General features: G+C 34.8%; 1 protein-coding gene across 1 annotated transcript; it reads right to left on the bottom strand.

Moving 5' to 3' along the window:
* Positions 1-8870: 8870 nt before the first annotated feature.
* Positions 8871-12372, bottom strand: LOC132637544 (uncharacterized). The gene is made up of 3 exons (XM_060354616.1): positions 12238-12372; positions 11332-11439; positions 8871-9119 (listed from the first exon to the last, which is right to left on the bottom strand). Exons 1-3 carry the CDS (start codon positions 12370-12372, stop codon positions 8871-8873), a joined length of 492 nt encoding a protein of 163 aa, XP_060210599.1.
* Between the last annotated feature and the right edge of the window lie 4719 nt (positions 12373-17091).

The raw sequence follows: 17091 nt of genomic DNA on the forward strand, positions 1-17091 counted from the left end.
GGACGAGATCAATGGTATCATAATAGTATCAAGAATTATGAACTTTAGCACTTCTAGGAAGGGGGTCATCATGGAGGACATTATGAATTTCATGTATAGGTGTACAACAATGGAATCATGCCTTAAGAAAGAAGGGTTAGCCTTACATACCTTTATGTCTTCTTAGCTACTTAACGTTCTTCTCCAAAGCCCGAGAAATCTAAATTCAAGAGGACTCATGTCAAGGTTAGGTCTCAAAGACACTCTTAAGTTCAAATTAGTATAATTCGTGAGCTAGCAAAAATTGGGCAGCATTTCCCCCTATTTCATCTACTTCTACCAAATTCCAACACAACTCCCAATCAACAATGACATTATTAATAATACCACAATTAAGAGACTTCATTCAATCCCTAAAATTCCCTTTCATAATCAACCCATAACAATAACTACAACACACCATATGCTCTGGTATACAACACTTCCTCATCATCATTATTACCTTTCATAAGAAGATTGTACTCAAACTATTCCAACAATTTTAACCCAAGTTAATTTACTACTCAAAATATCATCAAATCCATATTTGGACTTCCTCTTTTACTTTCTTCCCACAATCAAGTTGTTTAACAACCAAGCATTCTTAATAACATGAAAATAGATGTGGAAACTTACCTTAACCACACAAGAGCAAGCTTTGGATCAACTATTCCACTTGAGTGAAACCCTAACTTCAACACCAAAGACTTGGGAAATGTTGAAAATGAAATAAATGGGTAAGGGTCGGATATATATATATATATATATATATATATATATATATATATATATATATAAAACTTAAAAGGAATCTGGCCCGACCCAGATTTACGGTCAACTTTACAGACCGTAAAAATTTACGGTCGATATAATCGGACTGTAAATCTTGACCAGTGATACGCCCCTTCCTGGAAACAATTTACGGTGGGAGTCAGCCAAATATATTGTCTGTAAATATTATACGGTCCGTATAATTGGACCATAAATCTTAACTAGTGGTTCACCCTTTCTGGAACCAGTTTACGGTGGAGGTTAGCCAGATATATGGTTCGTAAAAATTATATGGTCCGTATATCCAACCGTAAAACCCACTTTTTCCTGAAAACAAATTCCAATCGATTTTTCAACCTTTAATCATTCCAATACCTGCTAAACATGAACTTAACCCTTTATAACTATAAGATAAACTTGTCTAATCTCATTTAACCTTGATAACCCCTCGAATCCAAAACTATAATCACTAACACGAGGCGAATCTCAATGTACAAAATCACGGGGTATAACATCCTTCCCCCTTTAGAAATATTCGTCCTCGAATGTTAGACTCTTAAGGAATCTACAGAAATTTCACTAGAGTTTCCCCTGTAAATATCACTACCATCCTGTCATAACAACCTAGAATACATAATGCCTCTTAGGGCTACAATAACAACAATAATGGCCACACATGACCAACAAATCAGCAAAAGAAGCATTATGTACCTGAAGGTAATGGTGGTTCTATCTCAGCCTCCTCTAGAAATGGAAACAAATGTGGATACCTGAACTTCATATCTTCCTCAGCTTTCCAAGTCAGTTCTTCCCTATTATTGTTTCTCCATAGAACTTTAACTGAAGAGACATCTTTAGTTCTAAGTATCTGAACTTGCCTATCTAGAATAGCGCTGGGGACTTCTTCATAGGATAGTTTCTCGGTAACCGGGACATCATCCACAAGTATAATTCTATCACGACCCAACTAGAGGGCCATGACGGGCACCCGAAGCTAACACGCCGAGTACCTCTAAACATACATCTTATAATCATTTCTGTGTGGACCATAAAAATAGCTCATAGATATCATAATCTGTAAAGACATATATCACAATATAACAGTACATCTCGGTATAATCTTCGACAATTATGCCCATTATTACTCGCCGTCAAGGCTACTAAAATGTTACACAACGATATAAACCGGTAGGGTTATGAAACGTCTAACTATACATACATGTCTACGAGCCTCTACATATGATACAAGTGGTTGTGGAGACCAATACCAATAAACTGCAGCTCCGAAGTAAGTGGAGTGCTCCTGAGATTCCGCTGTTGAAGCTCCAATGGATCAGAACCATCTACCTGTCCACCTGTGGGCATGAGCGCAGCGTCTACAAGAAAGGACGTCAGTACGAACAGTGTACTGAGTATGTAAGGCACGAATAATAATATTATAAGAGATACCGAACATGAAAAATAACATAATGAGAAATATAGAGCATAACATAAGGTAAGGAAATAACCGGTACATATGATTGCCTCTTAAGGCAGATACAATGCATGGTTAACTTTCCTTTCATAAAAACATTTCTCATATACGTATACATAAAATAGAATTGCTGCGGAACGTGCAACCTGATCCAAAAGCATATCATTTTGCCGCGGAACGAACGGCCCGAGCCATTTAACCATATATCCTGCGTTCGAGACGATATCATAATATACTAGCTGATCAGGTGGCCATGAGTCTATAACGCCTCGCCTTCCCCCATATCCCCCATATACATATACATATACATATATATGTGTGTATATGTTATATCATAAGTAGCATGCATGAGAGCCCAAAGAAAGGTATAACTCTATCGGAGTGACGTAAGGTCAGTAACCTCCGATTATATTATGGAATAATCATCATCGCTCTATCTTACCTTGAAGGAACAATTATTATAAGGTGAGACCGACAATAATGAATAAAATTGATAAAGTCAAGAAGATAGCTCAATATTCTCACATCATCATTGATCTCATAACTTGAGACTTTTAACCATAAGATCATCATCATCATAATAATCATAGAAAACATATCATCTTTAGTATCATAATAAGCTTTTAAGAATCAAGAACTTCTAACTTTTGGAAGTAAGAAGGTTATGGAAATATGTATGGAATAATAGCGTAGGAATCATGCCTTTTGAGAGAAAGGGACTAGCCTTAACAACTCTACACGTACACCATCCATATTATCATTAGGCTCAATATCACACACTTGTCTCAAGCATTCAAATGAAATCTATTTAGAACCTGCCGAAATTCGGGCAACATCTCCCCTATATTATTTACCTCCTCCAAATACCAAAACAACTCCCAAACAATATCAACAACATCAACAATAATATCAATACCAATATATTCCATAAAATATCCCACACGATGTTTCTCCAATTTTCAAACCAACCATAACAACATCCATAATACCATAATCACAGGATTATATTCAATTTAATCTCAAATTAATCCAAAATTCTCTTGCAAACTCACCTCATGGCCATCAACTTCAATTCAACTCTTTATGACTTTTCTCATATGATTCTTTCATTTCTAAAACTTTCTAAACCTTTACATCATCTCAATCATGTAAATAATAGTAGGAAAAACATACCTTATAGTGGAAGAACTTCCCTTTATTCACCCCTTTCCAAGACTAAGTTCATCACCACCTTCAAGAGAAACAAGAACAATAAAATTCCTTGAATTTTCTTTGAGATTTTGATGTTGACATTCTCTTTTGATGATATGGAAAGGTTGTGGAAGATTATGGAGGGTTATGGAGTATTATGGAAGTTTATGGAAATTTATGGAGAGTTATGGAAGGTTATAGAACCCTCAAGAGTTCACAAGAATTCTTTAAAAATATGAAGGATGAGAAGATGGTGAAAATGAAGAAAATTAATGGGTTAGGGGTATTTATAAGTGTGTGTTGGGTAGGGGTACTGTAGCACCCGGTTACTGTAGCAGTATTTTTCTGCTCCGTCCGTCTAACTTGTAACATCCATAACTCACTTCTTCTATGTCGCATTGATGAACGGTTTGTTGCGTTGGAAACTAGACTTGACGAGCTTCATTTTAGGCTTTTGAAACGCCATAAAACTCCTTATATACCCAGAGATATACCCCTCCAAAGTTGACCCAAAATTCTGACCAGAATTCTGCCAACTTTTTTCAAATTTTTGACAAACTTATTTTCTCTGCTTTGCTTGGTCCCGGAATCTTCCAAAACTCTCCTGATCCCATATTCTTATACTATGGGCTCATTCATCTTCTTTCATATCCTCCCAATTCTTTGTCGAACTCATTCGTTAGTTCCATATCCTCACGTTCTTATGTATGTACTCAGTGGTCAACTGATATCTAGTTACTATCCTGGGACCTATTGCCATTAAGATGGTCTTAACTCATGATTGCTACGGCTCCCTGCCAGTCTATGAGCACTCTTAATTGTTGTACTCTTTTTCCTTGCTCCTTATTTCTCTACTAGTAGACAAATTCTCTTATTCAGATATGGCACCCTTCCTTGCTTGCTTCATTGGTGCTATTTTGGATTATCCCTTTTTGTACTCGTCGACCTTATATAAATACCATATCATTTCCTTTTTAATTCCTTGGTCGAACTCTTTAATTCCTTACTATATCATCCTATTTATACCTGAACTTTTCCTACAATTTCCTCTCCTCAGTTTTATCATAATTGCAATATAAACTCATAAACATGGAACTACGATAAAATCCTACTTAATCATAACTTCCTTTTGATACGAGTATGCTTTCTTCTTAAGTCCTTGATTCTCTTGTATCGGTGATCATTTGAGACTTAAATTAGCCGATGTTATTCTTTGACTCCCTATCGTTTTCCTTACACCATTTTTGTCGGTCATTGTATCATGACGATTGTCTATATGGTTCTATAACATATTCTCTCACATTGATATGACCGGTGACTTGTGACTCCACGACTTGCGAGGTACTTTCTAATCTCAGGTAGCACTACTGTCTTGCTATCCATAGGCACACTATCTCCCTTTCCTTTGGAGATCATTGAACTCCCTATAATTATTCCTCTTGTTAAAACTTTCATCTCTTCTAGTGCTAAGATTTCCCTTTCTTGAGCTTCAGAATATTGTAGCTCATCTTAGAACTAAATTTGTTCTTCCCCCCTTTTAAAGGATGTTTTTATATACCTTAACCTCTGAGTGTTAACCATCGTTGATAGTCATCTAGCTGACCTTAGCGATCCTTCAACTCCTCTATTCCGTATAATACCAGAGTTCTTTTCATCACATGGTTTAACTTGTTTTCCTTTTTGCTAGTTGAGTTCTTGTATCAAATCAAAATGCTTATACATATCGGATACAATCCAAACGCCTTCTTTATTGTCTTTTCAGTTCTACCTCTCATGACTAGTAGTCCCCTAGGTTAATGAATTAATGGGGACATCGGAATTCATCAGGCCCCTTATGGAGTGTCTGACTACACCACACTCTTTTAGCCCTAGTCTTTCTCCACGACTATCTTCTTAATATCCTTGAAATTCTCCTTGCTCTAGGTTCCCAATTTCTATTTATGTCTATACTATACCATTGAAAGTTGATATTCAACACCATCCATTCCCATGACTCGTCCTTTCCTTATCTTAGCTCATTTGTCCCGTAATTCTCCTTAACTACTCGTTTGCATCGCAGCTATGCATCATAGTCCTTCTAGTGCTCTGTCAGCTCTTGTTCTTATCATGAAATCCTCACAAAGTACACCCTTTCCTTTCTTCTTTCGTCGAGTCTTCATCTTCCTTTATGATACTACAACTTGTGCACACATATATAGATATATATCTAAAAAAATTGGTTTTCCTCATGATCGCATCTTTGCATTTTTCACATAACTATTGTCTTATAATTTGAATTTGTTTTCCCTTGGGCAAGACTACTGATTCAATAACCTTCTCCTTGTTGTCGGCGGCCACATAATTCCCTTTAACCATTTCATTGACACCTTCTCTTTCCTTTAGTCCTCATAGTTTCTTTTACTTGTAAAATGCCTATTTCCATTAGTCATCATTTCCTCTTAGGTTAGGAAACTTTGAAGTGTTTCGTTACGAGTGCGAATCCCTTTTAACCCAGAAAATATCTTCTTGGGGTACTTTGTTTCCTTAAATAGGCATACCAATCATGGGTTCACATCCAACCTCCTGGTCAAGTCTCAGGAGCTTAAAATTTTCTCATCGCTCTCATAAGACTTGTTTATTTCTTCTCAAGGATGCACCTTGGTCCATTATTTCCAACCTTCTTGGTTCTGGTTATGCAGATGTATAGGTTGATTCGGGGGTCTTCACATTCATCCTTTGTCACTAACAACATTGCTCTATCTCCTGTTGATTTATTTAAATTTGATCCTATCGTCTGCTTTTCGTGCTTTCATCCTAACCCCTTCCTTAATTATATTACTTGATCCTCAATGGGTATACGTTTTTCCTTGTCCAGGTTTCTCTCTCCTTAATAATATCATAACCTTTTTTTTCTCAATGCTCGTGCTTACATATTTGGTCGCGTTACCGCTATCCGACTTTAATTCCCGACAAAATCCAATCCTGATTCTTTCTGTAGTGCTTGCTACCTCAATTTTGACATACAACACAATCAATATTCTTAACATGTCGTAACATCAATCATAAAGGTATACATAATACTCGATGTATCCACTCGTGACTTATCTTTTCATCGCTTTTCAACACCTTTTTTTGCAAGATATCCCATTGCCATTTGATTTTGTCCTGAATCTGTGGCTTTAATACATCTCCCTCTCTTTTTGCCTAGCTAGCTCGAGATTCTAATTGTAAAGCTCATATGCTCCTAATTTCCCTCAGGCTATTCTGGTTTCTCATATTCGTTTTTTTTCGTATGCCTAAATTTGTAGGTCTTCCTAGCATATCTTTCTATGTCTAACTGTGAATCCTGGTGATATAACTTTACTTAAAAATCTTAAGTCATACTTGTACCCTGTCTCCTTGTCTAAGATAATCAATCTTTCATCCTTTACTTTCTTGTAGCAACCGAATCGATCCTTGCGATATTTTATCCTCACATGTACACACTCTCTTATCTCCTTACACATAAACCAACAACGCACCTAATTTCTCTATCGTCAAATAACCTTCACCACACCTGCCTGAAAAAAAAAATTGTGGTGAATCCTTCTTATAATGATTAGCTAGAAATACACCACATATTCCTAAAGTTTATACAATCTCTACTTCCTTTGTCGGCCAAGCAACATCACACTTAGAAGTTATATAAACAATCAAGAAGACAATTATAATTGCAATTCAGCTTACCTAATCATTCTCATTCTTGAGTTCAAGGTCTTCATTAATACCCCATGTAACTCGGCCATAATAATTCTCAGAATAGTACCAACTATCAAATATTCAGAATCCCTTTGAAGTTGAATGACTGGTGACTTCTAAATCCCAATGTAACCCACATCATATGGGAAAGTTTAATAAAATGAGCCTATGTGACTGTCATCAACCCGTCCTGATCTTATGTATATGTATAAACTTCTAGAGTAAGACTTTCCCCTACTCGTTAACTTCCTTTCCCATATCAATACCTTTTCGTTATCTCTTACTTACCAATCTATAAATCGTAATACTACATTTGAATTCTTAGTGTCAACTTTCCCTATATCTTCAATAAATCTCAATTTTTCGAAATCTTAAATGCACTTATTCCAACACCTTTAATTACTCATCATTTTCCCCTCCAGGGTTCTTCCCTTAAATTAAAATCATTCTAAAACTTCTCTTTAAAAGCGTCTCATAATGGTTCATTCAATCATGATATACCAAACATCCGATTGTCACATTTTCCCTTCATTCTTTCTCTATAGCGTAGACATTCAAACAATTCAATTTGTAAAAATTTTGGCAGAGTTTTCTCTATACTTCTTACTGCCTCATTTTTGCACACAGCCCAAAAAACACATCCAACGCCTTACAGGGCGATCACAAGTGCTCGTAACATCTAGCTCGAGTTCTTATATCTAATTCTATCAATATCAAAAAGGCAGGAAACATGCCTTTCAGAGTAACAACTTCAATTCTCATCAATTACCTCATAGTGGCATAATCAACTGCTTATCCGTAATCAAAACACATAGGATAAGAGTCAGGGACATCACATCCTATAGTTTAGCTCTACCGCACGATCTAAGATGAGAAAGAAAGGTCAATGGTTCCTAAATGTCCTGCAGCCTCACTACAAAAAACAACAACATTTAGCGACGGACGAAATCGGTCGCTAATCAGCATATATCCGTTGTTATTCACGTTTTGCGACAGATTAGCGACAGAATATTGGCAGTTACTATTTTTCTTGTAGCTAACCACTTAGCAACGGAAAAATAAATTATGTAGCAAGTTTAGCGACGGACTAGCTACGCACCAAATTCGTCGCCATGTTATAGCGACATAATTTTCTGTCCCTATTTTATATAGTCCGTCATGAATTTTATAATTCATTTCGTCGTTTAGGTACATTAGCGACGAAAGTTTTCATCACTAATCCATTGCAACATAATTAAGTCATTTATGCCCAGCTTTAGCTACAAAAAACATTTATCGCAATATGTCGCAAACCTTTTTCGTTTAGCAACGACCAATATCCGTTGCAAATTCTGTATCAAATATTTTTCTTTTAAATATTTTTATTTTATTTTAAATACACCTTTAGCAATGACCAATATACATCGCAAATTCTGTAGCAAATATTTTTCTTCTAAATATTTTTATTTTATTTTAAATACACCTGTAAAAACATATTAAACGTAAATGATGAAATACCCTTAAAATTAACTGACATTGATATAAAATAATATTTATAGAAGGTTCAAAATAGATTATGAAATCCATATAGCTTAATTACATCCAAAACATCGACATCACCAAGCATCTATCAACTATGTACTGAAAAGAACCCACATCCATCAAGCATTGTTAATGCATAATTTTGTTCTTTCCAACAAAAAACAGACCATATAAAAAGCTAATGCATGGGTGAAAGACTACGGTCATCATCTGAAAGTGAAGGATCAAACTCGTCAACATTAGCAGTAGGAGGAGGAGGCACTATAGGTGTCACAGCTGATGAGTTGTCATTAGGAGTATTTGGCTCATGCGATGGTGTAGAAATGACTCCACGTTCCTGCTCAATAAATATCGGAAGCATGTGATTAGTAAGTTTTCGCTTCAGATCCAAGACCATACATTCTTCTCTTCTTTTCTCCTCCCGCAGCTAGGTAATATGCTTCACATTGATCAATATCAGACTGAGACTGTGATTTTTCCCGTAATATTTCTAGATATTGTTCCTGTATAAGTAGTGAAATTAAAACAATCAAAAGCCCTAATCATTCAATTTTACCAAATAAAATGGGACAACAAGAAGCTATGTCATTATAAGTAATCTTGACTATCTCTGAAACTTGGAATTTTCAAGATTAAAACAAAAGAAAATGTTTAAAACCTATGTACATAAATACAACAACTATAACCCTCAAAATACCAAAATAGTTAAAGAATAGTACAACATAAAAGCTTCACCGTACTACCATCCTTAAACAACTCAGTAGCAGTCTGATCTCTGATAGGCATATTGAGCTAACAAAATTCTACCTTTTTAGTCAAATAACACAAAATCTTGAACAACATCAGTAACATATCAAATAATGCAGATTTAATCCACAAAATAAATAGATTGCAGAGAGAGTATTTATTAAAACCAAGAAAAAAAAGAACAAGTGACAAGAAGCAGGACTAAAGTTCAGATTAAATAACAGTTAATCATGGATTGTCCATTAGACAAGCATAACTAAGAGGATATCTTAGTTTTTGGTAATGAATTCATCTCAAGATATAGGACAATTTTTTTTCAACCTGATATTCCTTGCTTTGTATGAATTGTCTAATTTTCCACAACATAGCAAGTCATGAATTAAGCTATCACCAAGTCTTGAACTAAATGTTAGGAAATGAAAGGTTCATAACTTCTTGAAATCAGCATTAGAAAATGAAAGATTGAAAGACTGGATTGTCAATTGACGGGAACCAACAAAAAAGTCATATTTAGTAATACCATTCCTAAAACAACAAAGAAAACTCAAGGAAAACTTATCCTAATTAAATTTGAAACATTTCAGTCTTTGCTCAACTACAAGCTAGTAAATTCAATCAGTTTTTTTTTTTTTGGGTAAAGTAAACAAATTTCATTAGAAAAGGCATCAAGTAGATGCAAAGTTATAGAGAGAAACCTAAGCTTCAAACATAGAGCTACATGAAGCTAGATTGGTGAGCAAAAACTTTTGCAAACAGTCTAAACGTATGCTACCGTAGAAACTCCACTAAATAAGAGTCAACGAGCCAACAAAATCTAAAATGTTATCAACACTGTTTACAGGAGCGTGGAAATGCCAACTAAACAAACTAACTAAGTAGATTCCTTTCAAAGAACTGGTGGAAGTTGATTTTTCATCAAAGCATCTATTGTTTCTTTCTTTCCAAATACACCAGAAGGTGGCTGCTGGGATCATTCTCTAGATCCTTTTGATGGATATTTCAACTCTCCATAATATCCAGCTTTCAAAAGCATCTTTAATAGAAGAAGGCATAACCCAACTAAGACCAAACAATGAGAAAAAGAAGTGCCAGACAGCAGCAGTCACTGGGCAGTGCAAAAATAGGTGATTCACAGTCTCATTGGTCTGATAAATTCAGGCAGATTACATGGGCCTTTATTTTATGAAACTTCTATGGTTGTTTCCCTTTCATGTTTGAACTGCTATAGAGTAACTCAGAAGGTCATGTCTTATTTCTACTAGAAAATTTCAAGTATGATGTGGTTAACTACATTTACATGTGTCTAAGAAACTGTTGTGATTCTTCAGCATACTACCATCCTTAAACAACTCAGTAACAATCAGTGAATAGGCATAATGAGGTAATTAAATTCTACCTTTTTAGGCATACAACATAAAAGCTTGAACAATTTCAATAAAAATCAAATAATGCAGATATAATCCACAAAAAAATTGATTGCAAAGATAATATTGATTAAAACCAAGAAAAATAGAAAAGAAGAGACAAGAAGAGGGACTAAATATGTTCTCTATGTTATGTTTCCTCTTATCTTGGATCTCCCTAATTCCCAGAGAATTCCCCTTCAATTCTCAAACTTAATTAGTCATCAGTTGAATTTTGCATCATAGAGAAGAAAAACAAAGAAATATTACAAACCCCTTATTTGAATGTTATAAAGTATCAATATTGGTACTTAAGGAAAAGAAAACTAGACACTTTCATTAACCCACTTCCAGCAAAACTATAGGAAAATATCAATATTAACTTATGTCCTTTTTCAAGTTGAATGTTATAAAGTGTTAATATTAGTAAATAAAAAGGGACATGAGTGCCAAATATAAAGTAAAAAGACCATAAAATATTAGACTTACATGGACAGCTTGGGCACGCTCATCAAGAAAAGATTTTCCATCATGACCATGTGTACGGACGTGCAAATGCATCTCACTTGGGGTTGGATCTTGACCCTTTTCAACAGCCTACACAGAAGTCACTCTTTTCAAAAGATTGGTAAAAGAAGCTTTTGTAAATTTTGGGTAAAAATGAGATTGAAAATAACATAGATAAAATACTAGTCTTCGTTGATTTCATACATAGCTAACAGCTTGCATCTATTATCTAGTCTCCTTGAAAATGCTAGTACTAGTCTCTGTTATCTCATGTCCTTCAATGCATAAATAAATTAATGAGCCTAAACACATATTGTGTAACTAGATCAGGAAGCAACAGGGTTAAAAATGACTTTCAAACTCAAATTTATATATCAGATAAGAACACGCCTTGTCAAGGACTACACCTTAGAAAACTAACTAATATAAAAGGACGAAGATAATGCCTAGTTAAGAAAACTATTCAAAACACCATCACGCCATTTATTTATAGCAAAAACTATTTCAAACACAACCACAACCTTTACTTTACAAGTACCAACATTATACTGTTTAACCAAAATCAAGCTCTGATTCAATCAGCAGTACTCAATTCCTCTATTATTTCTCGTGCCCGTCTCAATCTAATAGCCACAATATTGGTTGGTAGTTTCGCCTCGATTAAAATATGGAGTGGTTCATTCAGGTTTCCATATCCTGGTATTCCACGTATGTTCTCCTCCTTGAGATTATCAAGCCTAAAAATACATCAGAACTCTAATGATCAACTTGCATAAATGGACAATTGAAATTTTGAAAGAAACATTTAGAAATAAATATATGATCTACAAGAACTCAAAGGAACAAGCTGATTTAGACAGATTAAGAGTGCATCAAATATATACTTACCAATTTTTTGCAATGCTCCCTAATAGAGATAGAGCCACCCGTGTGAGTCCCAGCTGTGACTTCTCCCCCGCCACAATGAATTTTTGCATTTATTTCTAACTTTTCAACGCTCTTAGGATCCACCCAAAGTCGCATCCAACTTTCCCACACATTATGAGACACATAATCTGGCTTAATTCCTTTCTTTTTTATTTTGGAAATGAAATCCCTATACCTTTTTGCTGCCTTACTTTTCCATTGTTTCTAGATTGCAGTTTCATGAATGGAAGAGTTTACTGGTGCTTATACAGAGGTCAATATGCAGCACTTCATATGGCTCAAAGAAATTGCATATCAAGGTGGAAATTTTGAATTGTTCAAGATACTGGCTCTCAGAATTTGCACTCAGTTGTTGGGAGTAAATATGTGCAGAAAGACTAAGGCTAAGCTGCAGTTTAGAATGCATATGGAGGCAGAAGGTTTCTGCTGTAGAGAGGAGATGGGAACACTACCATCATATTCAAGTCCTATGGTAGGAGAACATGGTGGTAATTATTACTAACTCTTTCTTCTTTTTTGGATGTTTGATCTCTGCATGCAAGCACAAAAACATCAGAAGTTCAGAAAATTTGAAACTTGTTTGTGCTAATGATCCTAAGTATCTTAGAAATGAATTGGTATAAGCCTGTTTCAAAATTGATATCATACTACTTTCTATTGATCCTACAGTTATAGGAAATGATATGCAAATATTGTACTTTCATACAGTTGCTAGTGGGATATATAGCAGGGCACTATATGGCCATGATCAGCAACAAGATTCTAGGAGTTCAAATTATGCAGTGCTACATATTTATTGTGCCACTGATCCTATTCATCTTTGATATGAAGTGATACAATATTATTTCGCTAATGGTTACTCTAGTACATGGAATTGGAGCATCTGCTACTGGTTTTTTATAAATAGTAGCATCTTTTTCACATTAGTACACAATGCAGTTCATATGATAACATCAAGTATGTAGCAGTTCAGCAAATGCAGGGGTGCAAGGATAGTATGGCTGAACGATGCACTAAGGGAACAAATTTGGGACATTATTTGTATACATGGATATGAGTATGACCACCTGGGAAGAATAGCAAAGTGCAGTTTACTGAAAGTTGTTGCTGGTTTCACCATGGAATACTTCATCATTTCATTGCACCAGTTTTTTGGTTATTTTAGGATCAAAATCTGGTTTTTATCATTATTTATAATTTAAATTCTAGTTGGTTGGATTTTATTCAATTGTAGTACCAATTTAAGTCATCTTATAAGGCTTAAGTTGGTCATTAGTTTAATTTTGTATTTTTTATTAGCCACTTTGGCAACATTTGTAAAGACTTTGTGGATTTGCTTCGAGAACATTTATAATATTAGCCCTAGGCACTGAAAATGTCCAGTGGACTTTATCAAAAAAAAAAAAAAAAAGAAACTCACTAAAGTTTCAAGAAACTGGCGCAAACTAAAAGAATTGTAAGAAAAAAACCTTGAAGTAGATATATACAACTGTGCTCGATCAGAAATTTACACAGAACTAAATACAAAATAGAAAATTTTCATCTTAATTGCCTTAAATTCCAGCCTTAAATTTCCCAAAACAAGAACTTTAGAACAGTGACTTTAATAAATATCATAATGCAGAATATAGCATCCAACAAACAACCCATTGATTATAACTTTGAATTAACTTGTAACTTACAAATCCCTAAACCCAATTTGTCAAATTAAAAATTCACAATTTCAAAAATAGAGATCGCGAAACAGAAGTTAAAAACAGAACTCAAGAACCCAACAACCACAGATTAAAAATGAGCAAGTAGAAAGGAAAGTGAGAATTATATTCTTGAGGGCTCTATTCTTGTTCTTGCGAAAGTGGGAATTATATTCTTGAGGGCTCTATTCTGGTTCTTGAGGGCTCTCTACGAATAACATGAAGAAAGATTATATAAATCGACAGATTAGGAAACTTTGTTCTTTAATCAATAGCCATCAAAGACTAATCAGTAGGTCAACAAAGTGAATCAAAATAATATTAAATTATAGATACATGTTTAGTCCGAAAAACACTATAAGGAAAATAATTAACAACTACAATAGTACATTCATCTAGTTGCACTAATAAACAACGCTCCTGCTTATTCATCTAGCCATGAAAATAGCTAATACCAAGACATGTAGGTAAATTCATTTGTTTTCGTCATAGATAACATGTTCTTTCATATAATGTTTCTGGATAAATATTTGAAAGTAGTAAAATTAAAAACAGATAGATAGTTGCTTTTTATTATAGACTCATATCAATTTCACAAGGACAAGTAAGTCAATTTATATAACAATAACGACATAAACACTTTTTTTCTTTACAATAGGTAAAATAAGTAATAGACCTTAATCCCTACTATGAACGAAAGACAATTTCCTTATGGAGCTTTAGATTTTCTGTCACATTCCAAAGCAATTTCCTTTGAATCAATTTTTGATAATCTTGAATCTAGACTCACTTCAAATCAAACTGAACTAAAGAAAAAAAGATAAACTAAAGCAAAAAAATGAACCCACTGAAGTTTCAAGAAATTGGCGCAAAATAAATGAATTGTAAGAAAAACCCTTGAAATAGATATATACAATGCTCGATTAGAAATTCACGTAGAACTAAAAATAAAATAGGTTCAAAATGTTGTGCATATGCATTGATAAATCCCAACAAACTGAAATAGTGTCACGACCCGGCTAGGGGCCGCGACGGGTACCCGGGGCTAACCACCGAGCACCGCTCGTGCTATCATTTTCTTAATCTATTCCACAGTCACTTATCGATTTCCTATTAACTTTAAGGGGAAGATCTGCTTTCCATTACAAAATATTATACTCTGATATACAAGCATATTCCAATATACTTATACACATACATACTACCCACGTCGTGGAACCACACAATCCACATCCAGCACCTACGAGCCTCTATTGAGTGACATACACAATATATACACAAAAGAATCACCAAATTAGCACCTCCGGAAGATGGAGTGCTCCTCAGCTCAGCTGGTAACTCCTATTAGTCTGGACCGCTTTCCTGTCTACCTGTGGGCATGAACACAGCATCCAAAGAAAAGGATGTCAGTACGAGCATTGTACTGATTATGTAAGGCATACATCTAAGAAATAATGTAAGAATAAAAAATTAAAGTAAAACAGGAAGATAACCGAATACAGCTTGCCTCTTAAGGCGGATCCATGCATGCATAATAGTGCTTTGCTGCGCAACGTGCAGCCCGATCCATAAATATAATATGTTAGTGCCGAGGAACGTACGGCCCGATCCATAACCCATATATCCCGCGTCCGGGATGGAATCATAACATGCCAGCTAATCAGGTGGCAAGGCGTCTATAGCGCCTCACCTTCCCCATTTCCCCTGAATACATACATACATATATATATATATATATATATATATATATATATATATATATATATATATATATATATATATATATATATATATATATATACACGCTTATATAGTATACATAGCATGCATGAGAGCCCAAGGAAAGTCATGTTTCTACCGGAGTGACGTAAGGTCGGTAACCTCCGATTATATTATGGAATAATCATCATAGCTTTGCCTCACCTTGAAAGAACAACTATTATAAGGTGAGACTATCAACGAAGAATAACCTTAGGAGAACATAGAATAAAATCATAAATCTCGCAAGGGGTCAATTCATATACTTTGGAATCTTTAAAAATAGTCATCATCCGTGAATAAAATTGAGAAATCAAGGAACAGCTCAACATTCTTATATCGTCATTGAAATCATGACTTGTAACCTTTAGCATGAAATCGTTCTTATTTTTGGCATCGTTGTCATTGTTATAAAATATGTTTATCATTGTCATCATAAGAGCTTACAAAATCGTAAACTTTTATTTGGAAAGAAACATGCATTGGGAAGACATTTACGGGTTATCAAGAAAGGAGTTATGCGTTGCAATCATAGAATTCTAAATTTGAAACAATGAGGTCATGAAAGAATTTATGAAAGCGTAACATAAGACTCATGCCTTTGAAAGAAGGGACGAGCCTTACATACCTTTGACGTTTACTATTCTTATCGCTTGATTGTTCTCCTTTACCGCACTTGTATATACCTTCAAGAGAACCCGTATCGTCGTTAGCGAAGCAATTATAAGGACAGACTACTATTTCTAAGGAAGATTGGGCAGCAGTTCCTTTGTTCCTACTAAATTTCCCATATCTATTTTAGCTCCCAAACATTCGCAACAATATCCACAATATAGAAATCAGCAATCATCATTTATATACGTTTAGCAAAATCTACCAACTTCCTCCAATTTCTCCACATTTAGTGGTTTTAGCTAATCGTCACTTTTACTCATGCGTCGCACTTATTCCATGGTCAAAACGTCATTCTTAACGTATTTATAATCATAGCATATCAACTTCCATGATTCCATTCAACCATCATTCCATAGTGACACTATTCACTAAATAATGGTGCACTTCCTATGTCTTACTACAATTCAAGTGTCTTAGTCTTCTAATACTTTAAACAACATGCCAAAGTCATGAAACTTACCTTAGTTGATCGTTGAATAAGTCTTGAGTAGTAATACCTTCTTTGCACTAAAACCCTACTTTACCTTTCTTGGGTTTTCTTGAGGTAGGTGGCCTTTACTAGCATTTCATACTCTTGTTGCATGGATTTGGTGTTGATGGTCTTAGGTTTCCTTTGATTCTCCTTGAATTTCTATGGATGAAGTGTTGAGAGAATTCTAGAGTGTTCTTGAATGGTGTACATGCATAA

This window comes from Lycium barbarum, chromosome 4 (genome assembly GCF_019175385.1).
Source record: "Lycium barbarum isolate Lr01 chromosome 4, ASM1917538v2, whole genome shotgun sequence".
In the NCBI taxonomy this organism is placed as follows: domain Eukaryota; kingdom Viridiplantae; phylum Streptophyta; class Magnoliopsida; order Solanales; family Solanaceae; genus Lycium; species Lycium barbarum.